Below are 27,834 nucleotides of genomic sequence, written 5' to 3' on the forward strand. Positions count from 1 at the left end.
ATAAATACCCTAATGTAGAATTGATAAAACTAATTTGAAAAAAAAAAAAAAATGCGGAGGTGGGGTACAAAACAAGGGTATGAATTGGTGAAGGGGAAAACTGTCATATATATCATAGACGTTTTCACGTAGAGCTCAAACTGATAAATAACACACACAAAATAATCAGTTTTTACATCCAAGATCTGCTAAAAGGATGTGGTCAAACGCTTTTCGTTTTCTTCTTAAACTTAACCAAATAAATACATTTCTTGCTGGAGATCAGTGCAGGTTGAAACCTTTGATAACATGTCGCCACAGAAACATGAGTATAAAAAAAAAAATGCAGCGCAAAAATTATAGAAGCCTTTTTGAGCTTAGTTTCATGATTAAACTATCGTAGCTATCATTTGCTTTAAACACCTTTTCAGCTGTGGTTAGGAAAAAAGGAGGCGCACACTAACAGCTCATCAAACATTCCCTCTAAACCCTTGAAGAATTTCAAAGTTCTAAAACAGCTTCCCGCTCATTTTGTCTTCCTGCTTTCCTTTTAAAGCTGAAGTCTGTAAGTTTTTAAAAATCACTTTTTTGTCATATTGGCTAAAGCTGTCCCTATGCCCAGACAGCAGTACATGTGATATGTAATCTGTGAAAAAAAACTGCTTCAATTGGTACCGCCTACTGCCTGTATTTCAATCTGGAAAGAATAATTCGGGACGAGTCAAAACAACCAATCACAGCCAGAGGAGCGTCTGATGGAGTGTCAATCACAGCTCACACACGCTGAATTCCCCCCCTTCTGGTCACATGCGGTAGCCGCGCAGATGCTGTTAGAGGGGTGGAGCTTAGAGGTGGGGCATGAGTGAAGCAGAGAGGGTGGGGGAGTGGCGTGAAACCTGTTTTTCTTCAAATTTTCAGTCGAAATCTGCTCTCTTCTCAATGTTACAGACTGCAGCTTTAACCTGACTGAAGTGGTCCTGCGTGCTGAGTCCTGTCTCTGCCTTCTTTAACCCTTCCCTCCTACTCTCTGGATTCTAAGAGGACAGGATGAATCAAACATGGGAGTTTTTCTGAGCTGCAGAGAACAGCATGTAAAGGTAAAGCATGGATATCAGCGAGGGAGCCAGCTGAGATCACAGGGTACCGCTTGTTTGAGGGAAAAATGTATGATTGGAAATAAGATTTAACTTTTCAAAATCAATACATGGATGATGCCCCCATATATGTACAATATAGGCATTTACTGAATGATGTGATTTAAAAGACTAAGTAAAAAGCCAATATTATCTTAAAGGATTGTGTTGCATTGCTACTATAAAGGGGCAGTTTCGATAAGTGTCTCCTTTTTTTGAATGTAGCAAAGCTGCTGGGTTATTGGGGAGATGCTGACCGTTTACTACTGATCTTAGCATAGTATAAATAAATAAAAAGTTGACTCAGCAGGTGTGGCAGAAAACTTCTCATGCGTCGGTGAACGCCAAACAAACTGAGGTATTACGGATCAAAACTCTTTAAGCTCAGAGAAAGATCTTCAACTTTAAAACCCTCCACTACGCTTGAAGTGTCTTATCTGGGTGACTCCACCCACCTGGAACAGGCAATGAGATAAAGCGGAACTGTTTTTTTAGCTACTTATTTGAACCAGAGCATCCAGACTTCTGCCTGCGGGGCCTCAACGGTGGTGATCACCCATGCATGTATGCATCACATTTTATTTGGGTATAACAATATATGCCTGTGTGTGTTCTTCTTAGGTGTTCAGTAGGATAAGACGTTGTCTGTGAGCTTTTTTTTAGTCAAGGAAACATGTCCACAGCAGAAATGTCTGTTTCGCAAAAGGAGAAACTCAGAGAGATTAGATTATTCTAAGATGTTAGAGTAAAGGCGGATGAAGATAGAACTGATCCAAGGAAGAGATGCAAGTTAATGAAGGAAATACTATAGATAAACGTAAGAAAAAAAAATCCAAATGTTAAAAAGATCTAGTGTTCCATTAAAACCACATTTCAATAATCCTTGTCCATCAGAGAGAGAGAGAGACAGAGAGAGAGGCCTAATGTAGGAGCTGGTTAGACGAGTTGTTCACAGGAAGCCAGCTGGATCCACCCAGGCACTTCTCTGCATTGCACAAGGGGATCATGGGAAAAAAGTTGACATTTTAGGCCTAAAAAAAAAACACAAAGCAGAGGAATAGGCATTAGAAAAGCAGAGATCTGTTGTTTAACTGTTTGTAGCTTTACAATGAGATTGTATACGGTAACTCGAATCTATTCAAAACATAAATCCCATTAGGAAACTATCAGAGTGACCATCGTAAGAGGCTTAACTGTACTTTATCACTTTCACATCAGGAAGTTGGATCTGTTTTATAACTAGGGAAATGAAGTGGACTGCCCAAGTCCAGCCCTGGAGAGCTACTATCCAGCAGGTTTCAGATGCATCACCTGCGTCAAATAGCTGATCTCTTCCTCATCATCAGCTCAGATCTCTCTTAACAAGCCAATTAAAGGATTCTGATGTGTTAAAGAAGTGATGCTTTCAAAAGCTGCAGGATATCAGTTCTCAAACTTAGCCTAAAGTTGGCCATTTCATAATGAAAATTATTTATTAGAGAAGCATAAATATATGTATTGGGAGATTTAAAGCCAACATATTGTTATACATTCTCAGAACCATAAAAAGAGAGGCAAGAACTGCTAAGTTTAGCAATTCCTAATCATCATCTTTATTTAAATGATGAAAGTCTCTCACCAACCGTGTAAGAAATAAGCCTTTAATCATGTTTACTGCTGTCCAAACTGTTATTTCTGGAAAAATTACTGTTTTTACACTTTAAAATGCAGGTAACTGTGAAAGAAAGACTGTATTAGCACCTGTCTCCTGCTAACAGCTGTGAACAGCGATAAGGAACATCTACAGGAAGCATCCAAACTCGATTTAACGTATAAGCTTTTAATTCAGTCAGGCTCATAAAACGTACACATTAGTGCACCAAAGGTATTTGAAGAATTCTCTTCAAAGTCTTGACTATTGCTGCTTCTCATACACCTCCTCTGCCTAAAGCTAAAGAATGGTTCTCGGTACGTTCAGTGATCCGTACCAACCATTTTTTTGAACGCTCTCAGAGAAAATGTCTGGCTTAGGAATGTGCTCCAAACCAAACCTATGGCCTCTAGTATCACCAGACACAACATTAAAGGAATAGTACACCCAAAACATGATTAGCCTTCATTTTCTACTCACCCCCATGCTGAACAACACCCTGGAGTACTTTTTTGATATCTCAAATGCATCTGGAGATCTGGGAGACATCTTGCTGTCTGCTGATATTCAAATAATGGAGGTCTACGGTGCCCGAGACAGAAAGGTCCATAAAAGTCCACAAAAAACGTGTCAATATCCCTCCATACTGCTCGTCCAATGTATTCCAAGTGTGCTCAGTGGGTAGCATCCAGAATTTACTCGAAACGAAGTCATTTAGAATGTTTTTAGAGCATAAACAGTAGTGTATAGGATTTCCTGAAAGCGCGCGCCCGCACGTTCACGACGCTACGGAAACCGCGGCAGACCAAACCGGATGAAAGTGCGCATTCAGCTCAGCAAAGAACTCCTGCTCTTCCTCAACACTGAAGTCCTCAGACATTTTTCTTTCGTTGTTTCCTTTTTTGCACAGGTAAACAGCACATTTCTTCTTCTACGCTTGCATTATCGGCAGAGCAGACGCTGAATGCGCACTTTCATCTGGTTGGTCTGCCGGTTTCCGTAGCGTCGTGAACGTGCGGGCGCGCGCTTTCAGGAAATCCTATACACTACTGTTTATGCTCTAAAAACATTCTAAATCACTTCGTTTCGAGTAAATTCTGGATGCTACCCACTCAGGACACTTGGAATACATTGGACGAGCAGTATGGAGGAATATTGACACGTTTTTTGTGGACTTTTATGGACCTTTCTGTCTCGGTCACCATAGACCTCCATTATTTGAATGTCAGCAGACAACAAGAAGCCTCCCAGATCTCCAGATGCATTTGAGATATCAAAAAAGTACTCCAGAGTGTTGTTCAGCATGGGGGTGAGTAGAAAATGAAGGCTAATCATGTTTTGGGTGTACTATTCCTTTAAGAAAACAAACATTTAAAAAAATGCAGTGAGGTTATTGTGAGGTAAACAGGACACAGGTAAACTAGTCTGATGTAAATGATTCAGTCTTTTTGTCAACTGTGCTCCAAAGCTACCAGCTTTCAACGTGCATTTAAGTCAATATGGCATCAGTTTCCAATTTTCAGAGCTAAATCCCTTTAGTTTAACGGACTGTTCTTGATGGTACATATGTGAAGTGTCATAATCGTACATGTCAAGAAGTGTTTAGGCTAGGCCAGGTGTGGCAGTTCTAAGAGCTTATACAGGCCAAATTTTGATCAATCTTTGTAAAAACTTTTAGCAGATTATTAATTGAATCTTCAAAAAAGCCATTAAGACTAAAATCTATAAAATACTAATAAACATTCAGAGGATTAGAGAGATTTTGTTTTAAGATACAAGCCCCAGATATATTTTTGGGGAGTTTTTTTTTTTTATTTCTCGTAAGAAGCAAGCAGCCGCTGGCTGGTTTGGCTACAAGCATATCTGTGGTCTTGCCTTGGTAGATCATAATGCTTTCAGCAGCATAGATGCCGCAAGCAGAAGCTTTAAAAGGAAAGCTGCAAGGCTCAGACATGCTCTTGTTTCAAAGCCTCTAAGAGTACGACCCTGCAAACACAAGCAGCCACAGTTGAGGCTGCAGATGCAAAGTGGAGACAGCTTCTGTAAAAACCATATTGTTTCTCACTGACATCATGGAAACCAGATAACACAGAGATAAAGATGGCAACATTAGTGGCAAATGTGGTGAGAGAAAACTGGTCTGACTTAAAAATTAATGGACCTATCTACATTTATCCAACTTTAGAAAGTAAACGGGGACAGTGTTGTGCATGACCTCACAATTGCAATAAATATTAAATGATTTTCTGTAGTTTTTCAAATTTAACAGGGATTAAGTGATATTTTTTCCTAGAGGAATATTTTTGTGAAACTCAATTGCATAAAACATTTAAATGAATAAATGATGTCATACACTGGATCATTTGACTTTAGAAAAAGCATAAATGGAGTATATGTTAACAGTACCACTATTTGTACTGTATCAACGCAGAGCAAGCAAGACAAAAGAACAGACTGTTCAAACCATAATGCATAAATTATGAATATACACTAAAATCCAAAATTATAAAATGATCACCATAAAAACAGCACACTTAATCAAGTTTAGAAAATGTGTTTTTGTTAGTATAGTGTGTAAAATCAGTTCAAAACTAGGGTTGCTAACCAAATCTATCATAAAGAAAATGCCTCTGACAACATAACTGCATGACAAACAGTAATCAGAGTGACTTACCAACAGGGGGATCTTTTTAGTATGGTGACGACATCCTGAAAAAAGAAACAGAAACAGTGGTTAGCCTTAAAAGATGCGGTTTGCAAACTGAGCGCTTGGTGACAATGATAAGCTTTTTACTTCAGATATTTTCAGAGGGATCACACATAATGCTAAGAATTTTCATTCAGTTGAAAATCAAGAACATAAAAAACAACAAATAAAGAATTACATCATCACTGCCTTGACACACCATTGGGATTACGTTTATCTCATTGAGACATTCTGATTGGGATCAACTCTCAGAGGCCGTTTTCGATCCATTTATATCATCTGTAACGCAGAGCTGTCATGCTTGGAGCAAAGACTGTTTAATCAAAACTTTTTAGACTCTTGCTGTTCAAATTCTCAAATAAATGAGACTCTGAAGAAGTTAAAAAGCATAAATTCATTCTTAAAAACTTAAAATGTAATTTGCATAAAAAAGCATGTCTCTGGAGATTGAAAAGGCAGATTTATCAACAAACTGAGCCTAAAAGTGACTGAAATATTTCTAACATTCTTATAAAACAACCCATTAACTATTTAGCATAAAATTTTAAGAATTTTTGGAGCAATAACAAAAATTTCTAGTATATATTTTCATTGTTTGTAAAAATCGCTTTGAATAATTAGGTGGTATAAAGCTATCATCTAGCTAGAGCAAGGCGAACATTAAAGTTTGATGCTGCAATAGCTGATATTAAGCTGTGGTCACATTTGTCTAATTTTTTTAAGCGGAAGAAAGGTTGTTTTGGAAAACAGCATGTGTATCAAAGCTGCTGTATCAGTCTGCCTGATCAGCTGTGACTCACTCTGCTTTCAGAACGAAACAAACTATTGGATTTAGTAACAGCCTTTCAGCAAAGCAACAAAACTAAAGGTGGTGCTTTTTTCGGGGGAAATGGAAAAATGCCAGAGAAATTGCTCCAGTGAAAAAATGTGTTGCAGCTGAACAGGAACGTTGGTACAATAACCAACTATTGTTTGGCTGCATAATCAGTAACACAGTTACACATATTTTTTTTCTATTAAATTTGAGTTCTAGACAAGAGGATTAAAACCTTTTGTCATGTTTTAAAGTTTACTTTTTCTTTAATATCTGATCCTTCTGGTAGTTTTATAGCCTGGGTGCCATTCCGAACTTAGTCCCGCCCACAAAGTTTGAGGTCGGGGAAGTTCGGTTGGGCTCTGCTCCATAGTAGCGCGAGTATTATCGCCCACTGTCAGGCGTTCCAATCAAATTGTCAAGGCGGGCTTTATACAATGATGTACAGATGACAAACAGTAACGTAATCAACCACGTGACCAATGCGCGCTTGGGTGACAACAATAATGGCTGCAGCTGGAGAGTTTAGGTGAGTAGATTCTGCTATTGGGTCTGTTCTAGAAGATATCGACAGCAAATTAATTTTAAAAGAGGAACAGAGAAACGCGATCAAGTCTCATCTTCTTATTATAGGCGTGCAACTGCACGCTTTGATTTTTGTGGACAACAACTATGCCTCGCTTAACATACGTCACGCACTCCGTTGCTCTTATTGGTTGTGGGTCTATCCAATTGAGTGCAGAGGCATTTTTTTTCCTGGTTCGTTCAAAACACGCCCCATAATCACAGCTCTATGGAGCAGTATCAGACTCATATTCTGCCTAGAATTGAGTCGGACTACGTCAGGCTAGTAGTTTTAGTCCATTATACTTAGAATTTCCTCCATTTTCTAACCTCTCAAAGCATTAAAAAGTACTTAAGACTGAAAAACCCCAAACCAAAATATTTTTATCTGATGGTAACAAAAAAAGTTGCTGAACGTGTTTCACATATCACTTGAGGAGTTTTTTTCTTACGAAGCTTAATTCACCACAAGCAAAAAAAATTGCTACTGTGACAGTATTATCTTTCCCAAATGTCATTGATAAAAATCTGATGAACAGCAGGAGGGAAAACTGAGGTTACAATATGTTCAAGGTTAACTAAGGAAAATCCAAACCACTTTGCTCCAAACCTTGAGCTGTTATAGTCGGATACCCCATAAAACCAGTTACAGCAACGTTTAGGAATGTTTTTATAATAACTGCATTGAAGATTAGAAATTGAACAGCAGAAGTCGAACAGTGTTTTCACCTTTTCTGCAGGCAAAGTCACAAACACTTAGACAAAAAACATCTTCATAGGAAACAAGATGTAAAGTGAGTTTATCGATAAAATTTGCACTTTATTCAATCTTTACCTGTTTAACTCATTCTACCACCCAACATAGCCAACATTCCTTTTCATTTGCCATTCATGAAACCAACCAGGTGCAGTGAGGAAGCCAGGGAGGGTCAAATTTAAAGATAAACATCCGGATCTGGAAATACCGCTTAGCTGAATCACTTTACCTTATCACTGAAACTGTGATCCATTATTCCAGCTGCTGATAAAAGCCGTAACGGGCAGAACAACAGGGTTCAAAGGAAGCGAAGGAATGAAAGACATTCCTGTTAAAACATGTCGTCACTTTAGGTAAAAAACTGGGCAGAGAGAATATAAACGTTGAACTAAGGGATGATATAGTTACACATCTAAATATCCCTACTGAGGTTTATAAATATATTTATATTCAGTTCTATTGGTTACTTGAACTGCAAATCATCAACAGCTGTCGTAAAAAAAAAATCATACTTTACAAACTGTGCTTTGAGTAAAACCCTAGACATTTAAGCTATATTCTGTTTTTCTGAAAAGGCCAAATAATAAATAACAGACCGGTGAATATGGTCGGACTCATCAAAAAAGCACAATCAACAGATGTGCCCTTTTGGCTACTCCTGTTGTGACGAAGGACTTGAGTCATTGGGGTTTCACTTTTGATTGACGGTCACAGCAGCCAATCACAGGCCGGACTGTTTGCAGGTTAGGTTGCGAACACTACGGTTTTCCCTACTGGAATATTTTTCAGATGAGTGTCAGACATTGTGGAAGTAATATGCTAATTGCTTGCTAGTGCACCGAAAGCCTGGCTATCATAAGTTCATTTGAGTCAATTCAAAGCTATTTTTGTTTGTGTAATTCTTTACTAGGAAATTTAAATTCATGTTCCTTTATTGGTTAACATTATAGAAATACGAATAGTAAAGTTTAATTAACAAAATCTGAATCATCTAAGCGCATTCTTGTTGATGCTTGCCTGGCGAAAACAAGCATCATAAACCTGACACTTTAAGCTCTCCCTAAAACACCTATACTGTGGGGTCGCCACAGCATCATCATCTAAATACTCTAATGAATCCCTTCTCTTATCAGTTTTATAAAAGTCCTTCTAATGTAGCACTGATTTCCTTCACACTCTAGAAATATATTCACTAAAAAAATTAAGAATAAATAAACAGAACACAATTGCCCATAGGTTCAGTTGGTGTATATTGGTGTAATAACAAAACTAACTGAAGAAAGCTTGAGGTAATACAAGAAAAGAAGGATGTGACAGTTAAGGGGAGAGATGAAAGACGATGAGAAAGACACTAAGAGATGCGCTAAAGGACATGTCAAGACATGACAACAAAATTCCAGCAATTCCTTCAAAATGAAACACTTCCCTAGCAAAGAGCAAAAACGAAAAAAACAAAAAACCACCATCAACGGTGGTCTGACACGCAATAAAAGGTGGGAAGCAAAGGTGGGAAGCTTTCTTGAAAGATGCTTGCAAATGCCCATCACACACATAACTCAAAACTAAAAGCAAATTTAAGCTAGGCTGTTGGAGGTCCGAAGTTAGATTCCCACCACATATTTGTAAGCATTAAACCAAACTAATCTAAGCCTACCTAAACACTTATACAGATATTTTAACAGGTGAATCACAAGGTGATGCTAAGAGAGCCTTTTGGTATGACCCAGTGAGAACGCACTGTTAGAACTTGTTTCTTGGAGAAAAAATATCCACCGTTTAAAAAGAAAAAAAAGAAACCCCCCCTCGTAAAAAAAAAAAAAAATGCGAGGTTTATACCAGTCCAGACATGCTTCATCTGTTAAAATTGTATCATTTTTACCCCTACCACTATCAAAACAATCTAAATCTGATGCTTGTTGCTTCTGCAGGAAGATAAAGACCACTTGTTTGTATATACAAGTTTGAGGGGTTGGAAACACCTAGATCTAAGTAGTAATTATGACTGCTAGATGTTGAGGTATGGGATTTCCCACCAGGCACCTTATTTTTCTGAATCTAGCATCATAAGAACGAGTGGAAAAAAAGAACACCTCGTTAATGATTGCACAGAGATGTTAAGTTAGCTTAGCAACAAAACCCAGGGAAAACAATCTTAGACGAGAGAAGGAGGACACTGTGTAGACACAAACACAGGAATTGTCAAACAGGTTTTGCAACATTAAAACCTGAGAGCTTGTGTCAGTGTAACCAATACTTGGACCTTGAATCAGTTTGTAAAAAACTTTAAAGAAGAGAATTACAATACAGTTGGATTAAATATGGATTTCTCCATGTTGATATGAACTCTTCAAGTTTGAAGATGGAGTTCAAAGCTTGTGTATCCATAAGCATGAGTGCTTTTTGTAATGTTGTAATGATAAGAATCTGAGAAGCACTGTCTGACCTAGTTGATGAGGGATTTGCCTCCAGCTACAAATAAACAAATACTTTCAACAGTCAAACTAAAGAAGCAATGTTCTGCAGGGTCACAGTGTTGACTGCTTCAACTTGAACCACTGACAAGGGATCATAGATTCTAGAATATAGGTCATTAATTCCCCAGCATATGTTTAACTATACAAAAGTGGTGTAAAGCATAGCCCTAATGAGCAGCAAGCAGATGCTACAGTAGTAGCATTAAAAGAAATGCTACAGCCCACTTAGTCAATCTAAAATGTAAACCTATCAGCCTTTTCCCAAATTATATAATGCAGGAAACCTAACTTTTTGCTTTAAATATATACACAGCTAAAATATCAACTATTTCAACGTGGAAATTTGAATTTTTAATTTGTAATTCAAATTCTAATTTGTATGTAACCGTTCCGCAGGCCGTAAAGAGCGAGATGCATTTCCTCTCAATCTGGATGGCTCGCCCTTGTGGTTGCACCAACCTAGTTCCCATTACTTGGCAGAAGGTTGGCTGTGACTGACAGCTAAGAAGGAGAGTCTGATGCATGCAGGCTTTGTTTGCACAACACCAACTAAAGCTGATCCTGGATGACAGGATTATCAAGAGGAAGCATGTGGGGATAGTGGGCACTTTAACCTGAAGTGGAAGCAAAACTGACAGCACATTTACTCGTGACTTCCTGAATCTGATGTGCTTTTCACTTCTATTTGTGCGAAAAACCTGTTGATGTCAAGTCAATGTGATGCCAAAAGCCACTGAGTTTGTTCATCTGTTAAAGAATGTTAACAATGTTAAACATTCTCATCAACTTTACTGCATACGTCTGTTAATCTGTAGTAACTTGCTATACAAAGACGATATGATGTTGATGCTACTTAACCTTTAAAAAAAGCTCACATTTTACAACCCAGTGCCCTGTATTATAATATTTAATCCTCTTTTTGAATGTGGCATCTGCTGTTTTTCTCTAACGTAGCATAGCTGTCCTCTGTAACTCTGAACGTACAGGCGCTCATCTAGTCACCAAAACTTAATGCGGAAGAAGAAGGAAACATTGTGAGTTTTCTACTTTCAGAGCATTGATGTGAGATTCATATCACCTGATGCTTGCTCAATTTTGTCACATTAGAACCATAAACTTTAATGTTTTAATATGATCTTTATGTGATGGCCTAAAAACTTCTGTATGTCACCAAAATCTATAGAATTTCAAACTTGTTTCTTTATCTTGCAGTTTGAGACATTTAGAGATTTGAACAAAAAAACAAGAAAATCATATCAGAAATCTATCTAAACTTATCTTTTTTGTAACATTTCACAGTGTGGACTTTGACAGGGCCATTTTGTCGTGAATATTCTTTGATCTTAACCAGTACATTTCTGATGTGGCTAAAAGATTTTGTTGATCCTTTTACTAAAAGTTGAACCTCCAGACAAGAAAGAAGTCTCTACAACCAGATTTTATTTAAGAAGGGTCCCATATTCAGCTCATTTTACCCTCCAATCAATCCTAAAAAAATTCCCTGCCCTGGTTTATAGGGGTTCATAGAATGCAAACTCGAGTTTACATTGTCATAGATGAATAACGATAGTTCAGTGGGTGAAATGGATGTACAGAGAAGTTCAAACCCTATCGACGCCTCCTTTCTCTGCAAATCTCACAATTCTAAACTTTCACCATAAAACGGGTGAATTCAAACGAAGCACCGAATCTGCGTCAATTCGGGGATGTTGCCTTATTTGGTTCTGGCCTGTACTTTTGTCACGCCCCGAAATTTACATACAGACCAGCCTACTGATTCACTGGCCCAAGGGAGGGGGGTTATGAAGTGTCGACTGCTGGGTTGCTGACTGGACCAGACCTCAGCGGAGAGCCATGAGCCGCCCATCCTCAGCCCTAGGAGGGGGGCTGGGGACCGGTAACAGACATCCCAAGTCTCCTGGAATGTCCGGGAGTCTACTTTATATAGATAGTTGTCCACGGATGCCCGCGAGTCGGTAAAATTTTCCCGAATTTTAAATTATGGGAGGTGGTGTTTTTTTTAATATGAGTGAGAGCGTGCAGGCAATACAATAATTTGTGCATATATATATATATATATATATATATATATATATATATATATATATATATATATATATATATATATATATATATATATATATCATGTGTGGATAAGAACTACTTCGATTGCACCTACAACAAAGGAGAGGGGGCTGTGGGGAGGAGGTTGCTTGTGAAATCTGTGCGTATCTGTCCAAAGCGATGCTCTGTTCAACGAGCGTTCCAGGCGACTGGTTGTCAGAGAGCGCACTGTTTGGATTAGTTTCACTGTAGTCGACCAAAAACCTGGACGATTTTGAAATTTCCCCCAGACATATTTTTAGGTATGAAAATTTGACATATCCGGGAAAAGGAGGACGTCTAGTCACCCTACTACTTCGACAATCTCGATGTTTCAGCGAGTGAGTGCTTGTTGCTATGATGTGTAAATGCTCTGCAGCTTCACTCATTGTAATCCAACCGATCAGCGGAAGAAAACCTGTTCTAGGGCTTATAACCAGACTTGCATTAGGGCTCATAGAACAGCAAATATGCCATATATATATATATATATATATTAGTGCTGTCAAAATTATCGCGTTATTAACGCGTTAACGCGAGGCCATTTTAACGGCGATAATTTTTTTAACGCGAGATTAACGCTATGTGGTTTTATGGTACAATTTTCCAAGTGCATCCCGCTGCAGCCTGCGGGAAGGCGGGGCTATTTTCCCCCAGTCTATGCATTTCTCATAGGCTTCCAGAGCGGAGCTCCTCAAGGAAAAAAGACGCTCATACACTGGGTGGCGCTAGTGCCTTTTCTTTAAGCCCCACCACCAACAAACAAGTTGAGTGTCTGGTAACTAGTAGCAACCTGAAATACGCTGAGAAAACAGATTACTGAGGTGAAATGGAATCTGCTACGGCACTCTTGTCGGTATCGTGTGTGTGTGTGTGTGTGTGTGTGTGTGGGTGGGTGTGTCTGTGTGTGGGTGAGTGGGTGAGTGGGTGTGTGTGTGTTCTCATTTTTGTTAAGAGGCTGAAAAGTAACTTTCTAGAGAGCATAGACTACCTTCATCTAGTGATGTTGGTCTATTGATTTTGATGTATTGATTGAAAATTGTTCATTATTACCTTGGTTAATTAACATCTAATGTTAATTCTACTAAATTTTATAGCAGTAGGGTAAAATGCTTGTCTTTGTTCAAAAGACTGTATTAACTGTAAAGACTGTCTTTTACATCAGCCTGTTTTCAGGGCCTTTTTTTTGGCTACATATTTGTTATTTTTTGCTACATGCCTCCCCATCTTCTTGCCATATGTTTCTATGGCATAAATCAGTATCTGTGACCTGTTTTCATTTTAAAAAAAGAACATTGGCACAAACCTAGCCTGTATGTATTTTTTTGTATGTCATCCAGAGTATTTAAATGATTTTCAATCAGGAAAAAAAATGTGCGATTAAAATGCGATTAATCGCGAGTTAACTCAGGCATTGATGCGATTAATCGCGATTAAAAAATTTAATCGATTGACAGCACTAATATATATATATATATATATATATATATATATATATATATATATATATATATATATATATATATATATATATATACCAGCACCAAATACCCTATATAATCATTCTATGACCCCTTCATACAAACAAAAAAAATCCCCAAAAAATGATGCTTTCACCACCATATCTTACAGTGGGGTTGTTTGTTTAGGATAATCTGTTATCAAAGCACCCTTAACATGTTTATTGTTTCCCCCCAAAAATGTTGTGAACTTGAAACCAGTAGATATCCACATCTGTCAATGGCTTAGCAGCTTCCTTCTATTTAACGATACCAGTTTCTGTTGCAGTCCCACAACATTTACTCGTGACAGGATGTAGTTTCAGACCCAGGCAATGGACTGAATACACTGTAACTGCAATCTGACATAGTTCTCAAACATTATGAAGATTACATGTTGTACTTTCTGTCTCTGAGAAACAAACTATGCCTAAAACTACAGAATTTGTGTACTGTGACAGAGCCATGTTACACCACACTAACGAGGCCAGCAGGTTTAACCTGTTCTGAATGATAACGGCTAAATGTGTAAAACATATGGATACCGTTTAATTGCCATTGTTTTTATCCATTTAACAAATGAAAAGAGTTGTGCAATGTTTTACGTGGGTGGTCTTACAGTGTTGCACAAGTTCAGGCAGTTTTTTTTTGTAAGTTACCATCAGTGTGCACCTGTGGCTTATATATGGGCACGCTTTTGTAATTCATGTTCCCTAAAAGAACCGTTGATTATCACGCAATGTTATCTTATTTTGAACTTTAAATGCCCGTACAAGCTTAAGCTTAAGGTATAAGTTATAAAGGTTTTGTACCAACAACTAATTCTTAAATTACAAAGTCTTATATATTGATATTGGAGATTCCCAGGAACAGTAAGATTAATAACTAGGTTTACCAAGCTGCTACTGATTTGTCTCTACATCCCAAAAGTGCTTTAGTCAATTAATATGGCTTAAACCAGCTCAAATTGAAAGACAATAAAACTTTTGCACATGTTTTTCTTTTTCTGAAGAAGTCCCCACACCTATCTAAGAGTATTTTTTCAATGCCTTCGGCTTGCACCGGAATGTGAGCCGACAGAAGGGTCTAAACAGAGTGTGGGTCCAGGTGGAGCCCAATTTAAGCTTGTTTGTGGTTGCCATGACCCAGATGACTAGGAATATACTGTACGTATACATAACATGTTTGCTGCTGAGAAGGCACAGCATTTCTGAACTCCCAGTAAAAGTTTTGGATCATTCTGTCATCTTATGTCTACATTTTAGTTGTCAGAGCTGCTGGCAGTTGTTGGTCTTTCTAAAGAAGGCTCAATTAGATCAGTTCAGTTCTTTCCTTTATTTAGATCTTTGACAACACACCAAAATACCCTTAATCGCATACCTGCACAAATTGTTCTAAAATGTTTTGTTTGACCACAATAATCGGCACAAGCAGCTAATTTTTAAACTGTAAGATTAGAGAGCTAGACAGGTTTGTTTGGGTTTCACTGTTGTGTCACAAAGCAAAGCATTTCTTTAGACCACTATGGTAACCATGCTGCAGGTTGATCTGCCCTTGTGCAAAGTATTTTTTTTTCAAGATTAGATTAAAGAGCTTGACTAGTCACCAATCAAACACTCAAAACAAACCTCCCACACACAAAAGAACTTGTGACAGCGGGACTCTAAGACTCAATCTAGCCATCTTTGAAAACAGAAAATGAATGAATTCCCTTTAAAGAAACTGTGCAATGTTAAGGCAGAAGGAGTAAAAAAAGCTTAAATTAAGGTTTTGATTCTGGGAACGTATCAAAGGGCCACAACTCCAGAGAAAGGAATGTCGATGCATGGAAATTAACTTCCCCTCAACATAAGCAGTATTGAGGCTTGATGAAGACAATACCACTGGATGGACGGGAGCTTATTACCCACGAAGACCTCGAGGCAATGTGAGGTGCTTAAAGAAGAAACCCCCACCCTTACCACCTCTAAATTTGACACCTGATGACCTCTGTAGTATCAGATAATCCTGACAGGACGTTTTGTTAAAGGCCAAGAAAGGAGGGAAAAGTTTAGTTGAGAACATGATCTGACACTCACGACCTAAATCACAGGAAAATTGTGAAACCTAAAAGTACTACAAACTTTATTTGTACACTATCAGAGATGGCAAAAGTACTCACTTTCCGTACTTGAGTAAAAGTACAGATACTTGTGTTAAAAAATACTCTGGTAAAAGTGGAAGTACTGATTAAACTTCTTGACTGAATTAAAAGTAACAAAGTACAGGCTTGTAAATTTACTTAAAGTATAAAAGTAAAAGTAAAAAACCACTTTTTTCATGCCGTTGCCTTAATTTTAAATGGGTGTCTGCCAATAGGACTAGATCTCCGTTGTGTTCATTTTCAATCATCTCGTCGTCCATACTACAATGCTAACGCCACCACCAACAAGCTGCAATGATTTGCCGCGAATGAATACCGCCAAATCTGTCGATTCATCTTGTAGTGGTGCGTCAAATGCAACGTAGATTCCCATCCAATTAGATTGAATTCAGTATTGATGACGTGAAAAATAATAACGGTAACTCCATTGAAATTATTCAAAACTAAAGTAACGAGCCAATTTATTAAAATGTAAGGAGTAGAAGTAAAAGTCGCCATAAAAATAAGTAGTAAAGTAAGGTAAAAATATCAGAAAAATCTTCTTGAGTACAGTAAAGAAGTATTTGTACTTCGTTACTTCCCATCTCTGTACACTATACACATAGGTTGTTTGATGAGGGCTAAAACAACTTGTGCATCCTTGGCTGTCCTCATGCCAAAAAAAGAGTGACTCAAACGAAAATAGATGTGGATGCTTCCCTCTTCTTGTTTCTTTGGAACTCAGAAAAAGCAGAATTACTTAATTGTTAGATAACTATTGATTGCATGCTGCCACAACAAACCCAGATGAAATGGAAAATTTTTATTGGATCTATACTGGCTACTAAAATGAAAACACTAATAAAACTTACATTTAAAGAAAATACTGACAAGAGTTTAAATTATTTTTTCTGTATTACTTTAAAGGCTGATTTATACTCCGCAACCAGGTCGTCTGCGTTTGACCCAGTCAACGCAAATATGCTCCCGCCCTTTGCAGACACTCTTATTTTTCCAAAATTGTATGTGACCACAGACAGGACACATCTGATTGGTCAAATCTGGGCAAAAATCTAAAATATCTGCGACAAACTCACTACGACACACTGTTGCAGGAGTATAACTCACCCTTAAGACCACAGTTATGTTGTAAACTCTATTACCTGAAGTGAGGAATGTGAAAATCCGTCATTGACTCGCCCATTTATTTCATGATGACAGTTTCTGTTGCCTTTCAGGGTGTCGACATGCCACAGGATGTGGTTACTGCTGCTTTCTTTAGACAATGTGACATGCATTCATGATACAATGGTTTTAACTCGTTGCTAAACCCCCCTTTTAATGTGGCACAAATATTCTGTTATACTAAAAATTCGAATATTATTTTAATCAAGCATCTATTTAAGTGCAGGAGTGACCAGAAGTAATATAACATCAACCCTCTCCCATCTGTTGCTGCTGTCAACTGGCTAAATAAAGGCTTATACACCATACCTTTGATTAAAGGTATGGCAAATTTATGTGGAGATACTTATAGATGTGTTGAACGGCTGATTATAATTGTGTTTTTAAAAAGCAGGCAGGAATATTAATCACAACAATAGCCTTTGCCTTTCTTAAAATGAGCTTTAATATTAGTATCTTTTTTAATCAAGATTGGTAGCTCTATTTCTGTGAAACTTTTTTTTTTGTTGAATCATTTTCTCCCTGCATACTGTATGTTATGAGCACTTTAGAAGATAGACTGTATTTTGTTTTTCTGACTTATGGAGCTTATTTCACAGCTGCCAACCGCTGAATTGAATGTCCTCTTGTCAAACTAAGGCCAGTTTATATTTGGGTCAAGGGACATCTATTCTCAAGGGAGAAATATGAAAAGATAAACTCAAAGACTACCAACGAAAAAAATCAAGAACCAAAATAGCGTAATTTGAAATCGCAACAAAAAGGCTTGGTGCATATTTTTTCTTTTTTTTTTTTGCATATTTTTTTTAAGAATTTCAGTGGGTGATAATGATATTATCCAAATTTAAAAACGCACTTCTGATAGCCAGGACTAAGCTTATATAAGATTTGTGCTGATGATGCAAAGTTAAGTCTGGACAGCTTTCACACAGTAGCATGGTTTGGGTTAAGGGTTAAAATGTTCTCATGCAACAAAGGGAATTCTGTGTCGTAAGGGATGTCCTAAACTTTGCGGGTGTGTATCAACCGTTTAATCTGTATGCATTTGTACATCATCCTAAAACGGTTGCAAGGTACAGAAGGCAGAAAAATGTCAAGAATTCTATAAAAGGTCAGAAAGTGGTCAAGATAGGAAACAAAGGGATATAGAGCGATGCTAAAGACCAAGAAAGAACTAAGAACAGAAGCTTTCTCTTGTATTTAAAGAAAAGTCAGTTAAAGAAACAAAGGGTCACAATGATGTGGCCAAACACACCCGGGAATAAGACAATTCCCTCTTTCATTGCTTTTGAGTATGTTAATTCATTTGCCTGTTGTCAACTGATCCTTTGATGTAGCAGGATGTTCAAGACTATAAAAGTTCTTATTTTTTCTACTGTATCAGAAAATCAATCTGTGTACAAACTAACTAGATGACTTTTTTTAACTTGTTATTTTGGAATTTGAATTATGAACAGAAAGGAAGAAGGACAGAAAAAAAGAAGAGAAAAGACAACATAACATTTTCATGGTAGAACATCATGGTGTCACAGCTCGTTCATTTCCCTACATCACATTATTGTGTCTTATTATTCCTGGGTTAAGAGAAAACATAATCCTTTTTTCCCAATGTTCAACACATTTCTCCAGTTCCAGTCTCAAGAATTAAGTCAATTTATTTCCCACTCCCTCTCCACAGGTTTAATGTTGGAGGGTCAGTTTGTAGCCATTCCAGCCATCATCTTACATATTACAAAATTATTGGCCATTTTGGTACCACATTGCCCTCAAACAAAATCCCAGATTCTTAAGAGCCTGTTCTCAGAGCTGTTATTTTAGGAGTAATACAAATTCTCACCAGACTCTTTGAAGCAAACTCTCTTAATAATTTTTGCAGAGGTTGGTTGTGTCTCGCATATCTCCACCCAAGACTAATCTGATTATAAACTAGATGATTTTAACCCTTTTCAGGAGCAGAATTTATCCTATAACCTACTCTGGGCATTTTACTTAGCTAAAACTAAAATGCAGTAAACCTGCACTCTGCTTAAAGTCGTAGTGAAACGGCTGTTGCAACCATTGCATTTCCGAATTCTCCAGAGTGTTGCACAACTTTAAACTAGTGAATAAAGTGAATGTGATTGGTTGTTTATCAAAGTGGCGGGGTTGTTGAGACAGAAGGTTCGCTAGCATCTTTGGTTGTGGCAGGTGTCTCTGATGCATCGTCGCTAAGCAATGGGAAATTACATTGGGACCCAGTAGCACTAAATTGGTGACTAATACACAACACTGTCAAGGAACGCTATGGACAGCGGAAACATGCAAGAGGAGGAAAGTTTTGTGTCGGAGGTCGTGGATGAGTCTGATCCGTCAAATTTAAATATGATTTCCCTACACCTTTAAGATGAATATCTCTTTAAAAATAAAGCCTAAAAGTATAGAAGATACAAACTTACAATGGACTTCAGTTTTTTTTGGCATCTCCACCATATCAGTCCAGCTCCTAAGCACTGACACTCGTCGTCATTTCTGTTTTCATCCGTTAATAGTCAAAACTGCAAAGCCAACTTGATGTATCCAAAGGCAAAGGGTACTTACGGTACTTTCTGTCTACAGTAGAAGAACAAGCCAATGGCAGCTCCAACTGCAACAAGGCATGCAATGACAATTCCAGCAATAGCTCCGTCTGACAGACCCTCCTCTATCTCTTCTGCAAAAACACCACAGAACAACAGTCACAATTCAGCAACCATAGCAGCATTTTCTAACACTTTGATAAGATACAGTGTATTATTTGCCCTTTTGGAAGTTATAACATTAAGCTTTTGTTAGCATATCACTTGACTGTGATATTATGGTTGAATATTGAATTTGAAGATACATTTACGATTATGGTTACATGTGCCATTGCTACTTTATATCAGATATATAGGCAATGTCATAAAATAGTTGTGAATATTTTTGTCATGCAAGGCAATGATTTATAATACCTGCCAAAAAGAGTTTCCACCATTTCTACTTTTTGAATTGCTAACAAGTTAAGATGCCAGTATCAGTATTTTATAAATGCAATAGAATTATAATTTAAACAGTACAATAATATAATTAAACTTTTAAAGAATTCTGACACAACAAATAGAAATATACTATACTATATCAGGCAGAGCAAATTTGCAACAAGATTGTTTTTATTTAAAGGGAATACAGATGCCACAAAGAGTCTACCAGCATGTCCAGCAAATAAGTTCTTCATCACTGACTTACACAGAACAAAGATGAGCTTTATGCTGGGAAACAAGGCAGGCCTATTCTGACTGTCAATAGTTTCTCACCAACGTGTTTTTTTTATCGTCTCTATTATAATCTCTCAGTAGAAATACTGCCACATTTAATTCTTTGTCAGACATGAACAGGTTGTTTGGTGTTTCCAGAATACAATAAATGAAAAAACAGTAGATACGAGTTGCATAGAATATAAACCAGTACTTAAATTAATATATTTACAAGTATTCCTTCCATATTTGGTTTTACATTTGTCCAACGCATTAAATGTGATATGCCAGTGCTCTAACTCTACTACTTTAACTCTAAACGAGGCATAATAAATCTGTCATGGACAAGTGATGATTTGCAAGTAAGGGAAATGAAACACAACTAAGTATAGGGCAACCTTTGAGTCAGGAACCAGTCTCTGACGCACTATGATGTCAAAATAATGACAAATCGTATAATTAAGTGCTATCAATTCTGGGTTCTCTGATTTTAGTGGCAGATGATCGGCATTTAAAAATGGTTTAAAGGGTAATAAAAAATCATGTGATAAAACATCTGCCATGCATTGTATGTATCTAACACCTTTATGTATTGCTAATATAATGAATAATCTACAGAACAGGCTTACCTTTGACACTGAGTGTGGATGAGGAGGTGGCGTTCTTGCCAGTGACAGCGTTGCTTGCCTCACATGTGTATATCCCTGAGTCTTTGTACTTAGCATCCTTAAGGCTCAACACTTCCTTTGTTTCATTTGGGATCACTGTGCCATTTATCTTCCAGATAATCTTTGCAGGAGGAACAGATTGGACAGAACAGCGGAGATCTAAATCGTCACCCAACTCAACTTCCTTTTTACCCGTCACCTCGAATGTTTCAGGACCATCTGGATTGAAAAGAAATCGGAAACAAGTATAAACTTCCTGTTGGTTAATCAACGATATAGCGAAAGATTTAGACCAACACTTACAGTTGACCACCATCTTAAAATGGGCATTTTCTTTGCTGACAGTGTTGCTGAGCTGGCATGTGTAGTTTCCATTGTCTTCTTTTTGCAGTGTCTTGATAAAGATTGAGCTTTTGTCACTGGAGAAGACGATATGGGTACTGGGGGAGAGGGTTTTACCATCCTTCAGCCACACACGCTCCAAAACCTTTCCTGCTTTTTCCTGGCAGCTGATATTGGCCGAGCTGTTCCCAGCGATGAGGATATCAGAAGGACCAGAGATTGAAACACCAGAAATTGGCTCTGGAAGCATTAAGAGAAAGAAGAAAGCCATAAATTTTTTTTTTTTTTTCAATTTGTTGAATCATTTTTTTCTCCTCTTTTTCTGCCCTGTTTTTATGCGTATGCAACATTAGAGACACCAGGTCCTATTTTTATGAGTTCTGCTAAAACATTAATTGTAAGATCCAAATTACAAATCGATATGAAATTAAAATGAATGGTGTTGATTCCAAAGCATTGTTTTTTAATTATTCTTAAATGCTTTTTAAGATGACAAGAGTCCCCAAAACAAAAGGTCCAACAGTTCCGTTTTTATATTAGGTCCAACTGTAAAACATTCGGTATTAAGAAATGGTTTTGCTACCTACTATATAAATATTAATTAATATAAAGCACAATTTAATTTAATTTCAAGCACAGCGCTATTTACGTCAAACATTGGTTGTTTTCAATTAAATCAACTCACCCATCACAGAGAATCTGACAACATTAGAAGTAACAAAACGTTTGGTCTTGGCATTTTCAGCAACACACTTGTAGTCAGCCGGATTCTTCCCAAATCCCTTCTCCTCAATGACTTTCAGAGTGAGGACTGGACCTGTGGCCTGTATGTCCTTCTCGTCGTGAAACCAGGTAAAGGTGGCCGAGGGGCTGGAGGAGGCTGAACATGTTAGGTTGAAGTTGGACTTGGAAGGCACGTACTCCGCAATTAAAGAGGGAGTTAAGATGACATCTTCGGGCCCATCTATGGAACACATACACATCATTTAATATTTTGGTTGGATGGGTTTATTTTTTGCAATAAAATACAATGATCTCGTAAACTTCTAGTTATCTTCACGATTCGTTGTTTTTGTTTTTTGTTGTTGTTCAACATGTATTTGTGCAGTTTTACTTCTTAAATACGCAGCAGCTCTTCGTAGATAGATTAGTGTTATTTAAAATCTAATCCGCAGAATCAACTTGTTTATTTTCAATGGATCTTACCTCATAAAAGGGTAACGACAGACCATGACCCTTATGAAAGCGGTTATATTTAACACAAGCTTTTTTAAGTCTCTTCTAGATCTAAATGAGGCTGTTAAAAGTTACAAAAATTCTATTTTCAATCTGGTGTCCTCTTTAAATGTCCCAGATTCTTTGTTCTTCTGATCCAAATTGACCTTAGCCTTCCTGAACTGTAGTGGTGTGGTAAGCTTTTGAATAATTAATAAAAAGCTAAAGCTGCGGTTGGTGTGGTTTGCCTGCCTTTCAGGTTATTCATGTTGAAGGACTAAAGGTGTGGGCTGCTGTGTACACAGTGTGGTTTTAGCCTTAGAGGAGAGGCTCAACCTTGCAAACATACACAGCTTTTGTAAATGTAGCAGTTCAAACTTATACTACTAGGTGAACTGTAAAGTGCCTTGAGACGACATGTGTTATGAATTGGTGCTATATGAATGAACTTAATTGAATTATACAATTCTGATATAATATTTATTTTTTTTTTTTTTATGGAATTTCAACAAAACTAATTCTGTACATGAATTACTCCAGATAATGAAGTACGTTTTCATATTTGAGTGTGACTTTGAAGAAGAAACTATATAGATTAACTATTTATGACAAATGGCGTGCTGGGATGGAGTGACAGCCACTAGCTCTCAGTGACCTTTAGTTGTCAAACAGGTATGTTGCTCATCGGCAGTGTAACCTGCCAAACAATGAGGTCATAAAGAAACGGATGGAGTATGTTAATAACTGTCTAACTACCGTGACTGTTATGAGCTGGGATTTCAGCACCAATCAAGAAATAAAACCTCCAAAGTATTTATCTGACCTTCTGGTTTAAATCTAATGATAAACAGACTAAAAAAAATCTGTATCTCTAGTATTTCCTTCTCAGAGCTCCATATCAGGACCATTATAGACCTTACATGAAATACCTAAGGGAGAACATAGACGTTTGAGTAAAAACTAAATTAGTTTGTTAACATAAAATATTCACAAAGTTTTTCACAACATATATCTGTAATACTTTTAATTATCCCTGAGAGTTTCAGTTTTAACTTTTAAGTCCTAAAACCTTTCACTGTACCACAATAAAATCTATTAATTGAATTTTTGCTCTGTGACAATTTAAATTTTTTGGAAAATCTTGATTTTTTTTTTTTTAACAATGCTTCTCTGGGGCTTCCATAGCTTAGACTCACATTGGTTTATTATCTTTTGTATTTACTCATAACTGATAAACTAGCTCAACGTGTTTAATACCACTACCTGCAAACATTTAATATGTTATATTTTCATTGTTTTGTTATTTTACAGCATGTTTCAGGGCTTACATTTCATTGCCATTTAAATTAAGGTCACCTCCCAGAGGGGATGACTGAAATCAAAGGTAGCTTTGGAAATTAATATATGTTATTTGTTGTTTATATTATGAAAAAGTATTAATATATATATATATATATATATATATATATATATATATATATATATATATATATATATATATATATATATATATATATATATATATATATATATATATATATATATATATTGACTAATTACATTTTGTAGGAAAAAATTCCATTTCCCCCAGCCCCAATGTGAAGTGTAGACATTAATAATTAACTTACAGTTGACTGTGAGGTTGAAAGGGGCGCTGTCCTGTTTTTCCAGTGTGTTGGCTGATGTGCAGACGATTTGGCTAAGGTCATTCCTGAGGACATCTCTGATGGTCAGCTTACTGGATAATCCATCCTGTGTAACAAACAAAAGAGAAAATAACAAGAAAATAATTGTTACTTGTTACTCACTCGGTATAAGCTCTAAAGAACATGTTGCCAGTAATTAATTAGTTTCAACTCTACTTTCTTTATTTGTTTTGTCTCCAAAGCAAAGCTACCATATGGATGACAATAAAATAATTTTAAATATTTTGTGGATGCTTTAACTGGGAAAACTGAAGAACTTAATTTTCCAAGCTTTCAATCATTATATTAAAACTCATTACTCATTGTGTTTAGATAAAGAGATGAAACAAAATTTGACTTGTATTGTTGGAATTTCAAACTTTTGAAAATAAAATTAATTAAATTCAAATATATAATAATTCAAAATAAATTGAGGAAATTCAAATCCATAAAAAAAAAGAACCTGAGAATCTTCCTTGGTTATCCGGTTGCCATCAATAAAAATAGCCTTGGTTTTATTTAGCCAGGTGAATTTAAGGAAAGATCCTTTAGAAGAGCAGGTTAGAACCACTGTGCTGTTGTGCTCGATGGCTTCAGGCAAATCTGACTTGATCACAACATCAGTCACAGGCTCTGCAGGGGGAAAAAACAATCACAAGAGGAATACCATCAATAATAATTAAATAGACCAGAAATCCTAACAGAAGATATCTTTTACTGACACACTGTTATAGTCAATATAAAACTCTTAAATCTCAACCTAAACATCAAACAGATTAAATAAAGTCTATGGAATTTAGTGACCATGTGTTATCTAAATTTTACTGAAATTCCTACAGAAATAGGTTTTTCCATCCATCCATCCATTTTCTGACATGCTTTATCCCAAGCGGGGGTCACGAGGGGAATTGGTTTTTAATCTGGATATTTCTGCTAAGATCTTAGGTAAATTTCTTTTAACGATGAAATCAAATTTTAAATGAAATGACAAGATGTCATCTCTGACACACCCAGGGGCTGAGCTCCCTTCGCTTTGTTGTATTTGTTAGTTGAAGAAAAAGACGGACAAAATATTGCAACACTTAGACCTGCCTAACTGGTTACCGATAATTCAGGATTTCAGCGATGACTGCACCATTACAATATTGCAGATTAGGCAACGGTGGTGGGGGGAGTGTCAATGCAAAGACCTGGCAACCAGAGTTGAAGTGACTTTTAACAGTTCCTGAACTCATTATTCTGGTAAGGTACATGTTGGCTGTAAGAAAAGAAAACAGAAACCAACTAGAGCTCCCATTTCACCCGTCAACTTGGCTTTTATTTAAAGATTATTAAAAGACACAACACTGCTAAGCATTTGATCAGGGTTCCCTGAGTATATTGAGAAAATAAAATAGGCCCTCAGCATTACAGGGCCTCTGCTATACGTCAGTAGGCATGGTTGGTTTTTTAAATAATTCAGTCTTTATTTTAAAAGTAATCTATATGGGGAGTTTGTTGACAAAAGGCTTAATTTCAGTGTGCAAAGGCCAAGTAAATGTTTTACACTCGCTGTGAGGACAGAAAATAAATTTTTAACAGTGATGCCGACAAAATAAACCAATACATTGATAATGGATAATACAAACTAGGTAACCCCGAGATAAACTTTTTAATCTTAAAGGCTACAACGTCCCCCAGCCTGGTGTCTGACAACTTTAAGGGATGGGCTTCTTTCACAGACCTTTAATATAAATGTAAGTTTCTAGAAACTGTAATTACATATATATATATATATATATATAAAACATGGGCAAAAGGCTCTGGACTTCAAAGCACCATTAGGAATACAGTCAAAAAACAAAATTCCAGCTAGGCCCAAACGAAACTGCAACATAAGTTTCCACAAGCAGAGCAGGCCTACTATTGGAGCCACGCCCTGATATCCTACGGTGGACAAGACTGCTGCTAACCTTTGCCTTTTTCCTCATTCGTCTCTGTTACACACTTTTTATAATTTGTAAACCCGTAAAATGCATAAACAATGGGCAGAAAGGTCCGAGCGACATTTAAAAATATATATATTTTTCAGTCTTGAAACTTGGTCGTAACATTTGTGGTTGCTAGGTGACGCCTGCTTTCCACAGTTATACCTGATTTTCAGGTGGAGGAGGGATTTCTGCTCTCATGGGCTTCTTAGGTTTTAACCGGCGGACAATTGATTATCTAATTAACGAAGATATGTGAAGATTTGGAGGTATTCCAATAAAGTAAAAGGAGTAATTACTCACCCAGAACCCGGACTTTTATCGCTCCAGGATGAGTCTTAGCCCCAACAATGGTGAGGTCGTAATCCCCGCTGTCCTCTGATTTTAGGGTCTTCAGAGTCAGGTATCCATTGGTGGTGTTAATAGAAGCTCTGTCTTTATAGGCTTCGCCAACCGAAAACGAACCATCCGGGCGCAATGTTACTATATTAGTTGTGTCTTTCCCGTCGTTGAAATTCCATAGATACAGGTCACCGTTCTGTTTTTTATACAGAACTTTAAGCGTCACATCTTTCCCCAAAATGACATCCACGGGACCCTCAGGAAGAATGTCTTCTCCTACACAGAACCCTGTGGGTAAACAAAAACAGAGATTTCAGAATTAAGTTGTTTTAACATTCATATTGTCAATTAACTGCAGGGAAACCGTGAAAACATGGCATAATAAACATAAGTCTTAAGATAAATACCACAAAGCGTTCTTAAGATAAAAAATAATGTAGCCTCACCGGTAAAAAGGAAGAGAAAAAGAAGCGAAAAGGTCTGATGCATCCTGGACGGTTCAAGCTTTCCAGCAGAGAAACAGTAGAGAAAGTGCGGAGGTACCTGCTGCTTTTAGAGGGACACACCTAAGAAGGTGTAGGCGAAGTTGCGCCACTAGCAAAGACACGCTCCTCCTACCTTATGGGCGATACTCCTGCATTAACTCACACCCTCACTTCCAGCGAGAGTCGGATAATACGCCCTTATTCATCTGGGTTTTTTTTTATTTTTTTTTATTTTTTTTATTATTATTATTATAGCTGAATTAAAATTAAATGTATGCACCCGACTGTGGATGAGTTTCTCCAACTAACTAAAGATTTAATACATATGCTATTTTCATTTTAACTCTGGTGTTTTCTGATTTGTGAATTAATCATTTACATTTTTACTTAGTAATTATTATTAATTACAGTATAATACTACCATTTATCTAAGAAGAACAATTAGGGTAGTTTCAAACTGACTGCTTTGAAGTAATTAACACTTAAACAATCAATGTTTACAAAAATCACCGGGACACCGGCAAAATATTGTAAAAGAAAATTTAGTCATTTATGTTCGTCAGGGTGCTGCCATCTAGTGGATTCGTGAAGGAACAGCACCACATAGACTGAAAAAGTTAGTTGTTTAAATAGCTTCAAACTCAAACGATTATGTTTGAAAATCATTACCTATCTATCTATCTATCTATCTATCTATCTATCTATCTATCTATCTATCTATCTATCTATCTATCTATCTATCTATCTATCTATCTATCTATCTATCTATCTATCATACGTCACATCAAGGAATATAAGGTTGTGGATGAAAGTTGACATAAATTAAAGAAAATTAGAAATTCACACTACTAGTTGAAATCTATCTATCTATCTATCTATCTATCTATCTATCTATCTATCTATCTATCTATC

The 27,834-nt window shown here is 36.9% G+C and overlaps 1 protein-coding gene across 1 annotated transcript; it reads right to left on the reverse strand.

Moving 5' to 3' along the window:
* Positions 1 to 1,333: 1,333 nt before the first annotated feature.
* si:ch211-264f5.6 (carcinoembryonic antigen-related cell adhesion molecule 5) lies at positions 1,334 to 27,043 on the reverse strand. The gene is made up of 10 exons (XM_038301107.1): positions 26,884 to 27,043; positions 26,399 to 26,725; positions 24,592 to 24,761; positions 24,072 to 24,195; positions 21,914 to 22,192; positions 21,190 to 21,468; positions 20,848 to 21,105; positions 19,545 to 19,656; positions 5,417 to 5,451; positions 1,334 to 2,143 (listed from the first exon to the last, which is right to left on the reverse strand). The coding sequence occupies exons 1-9, from the start codon at positions 26,924 to 26,926 to the stop codon at positions 5,433 to 5,435; spliced, it is 1,611 nt and encodes a 536-aa protein (XP_038157035.1). The 5' UTR covers positions 26,927 to 27,043; the 3' UTR covers positions 1,334 to 2,143; positions 5,417 to 5,432.
* Positions 27,044 to 27,834: the final 791 nt, after the last annotated feature.

This window comes from Cyprinodon tularosa, unplaced genomic scaffold, assembly GCF_016077235.1.
Source record: "Cyprinodon tularosa strain WSP-4 unplaced genomic scaffold, ASM1607723v1 ctg460, whole genome shotgun sequence".
In the NCBI taxonomy this organism is placed as follows: domain Eukaryota; kingdom Metazoa; phylum Chordata; class Actinopteri; order Cyprinodontiformes; family Cyprinodontidae; genus Cyprinodon; species Cyprinodon tularosa.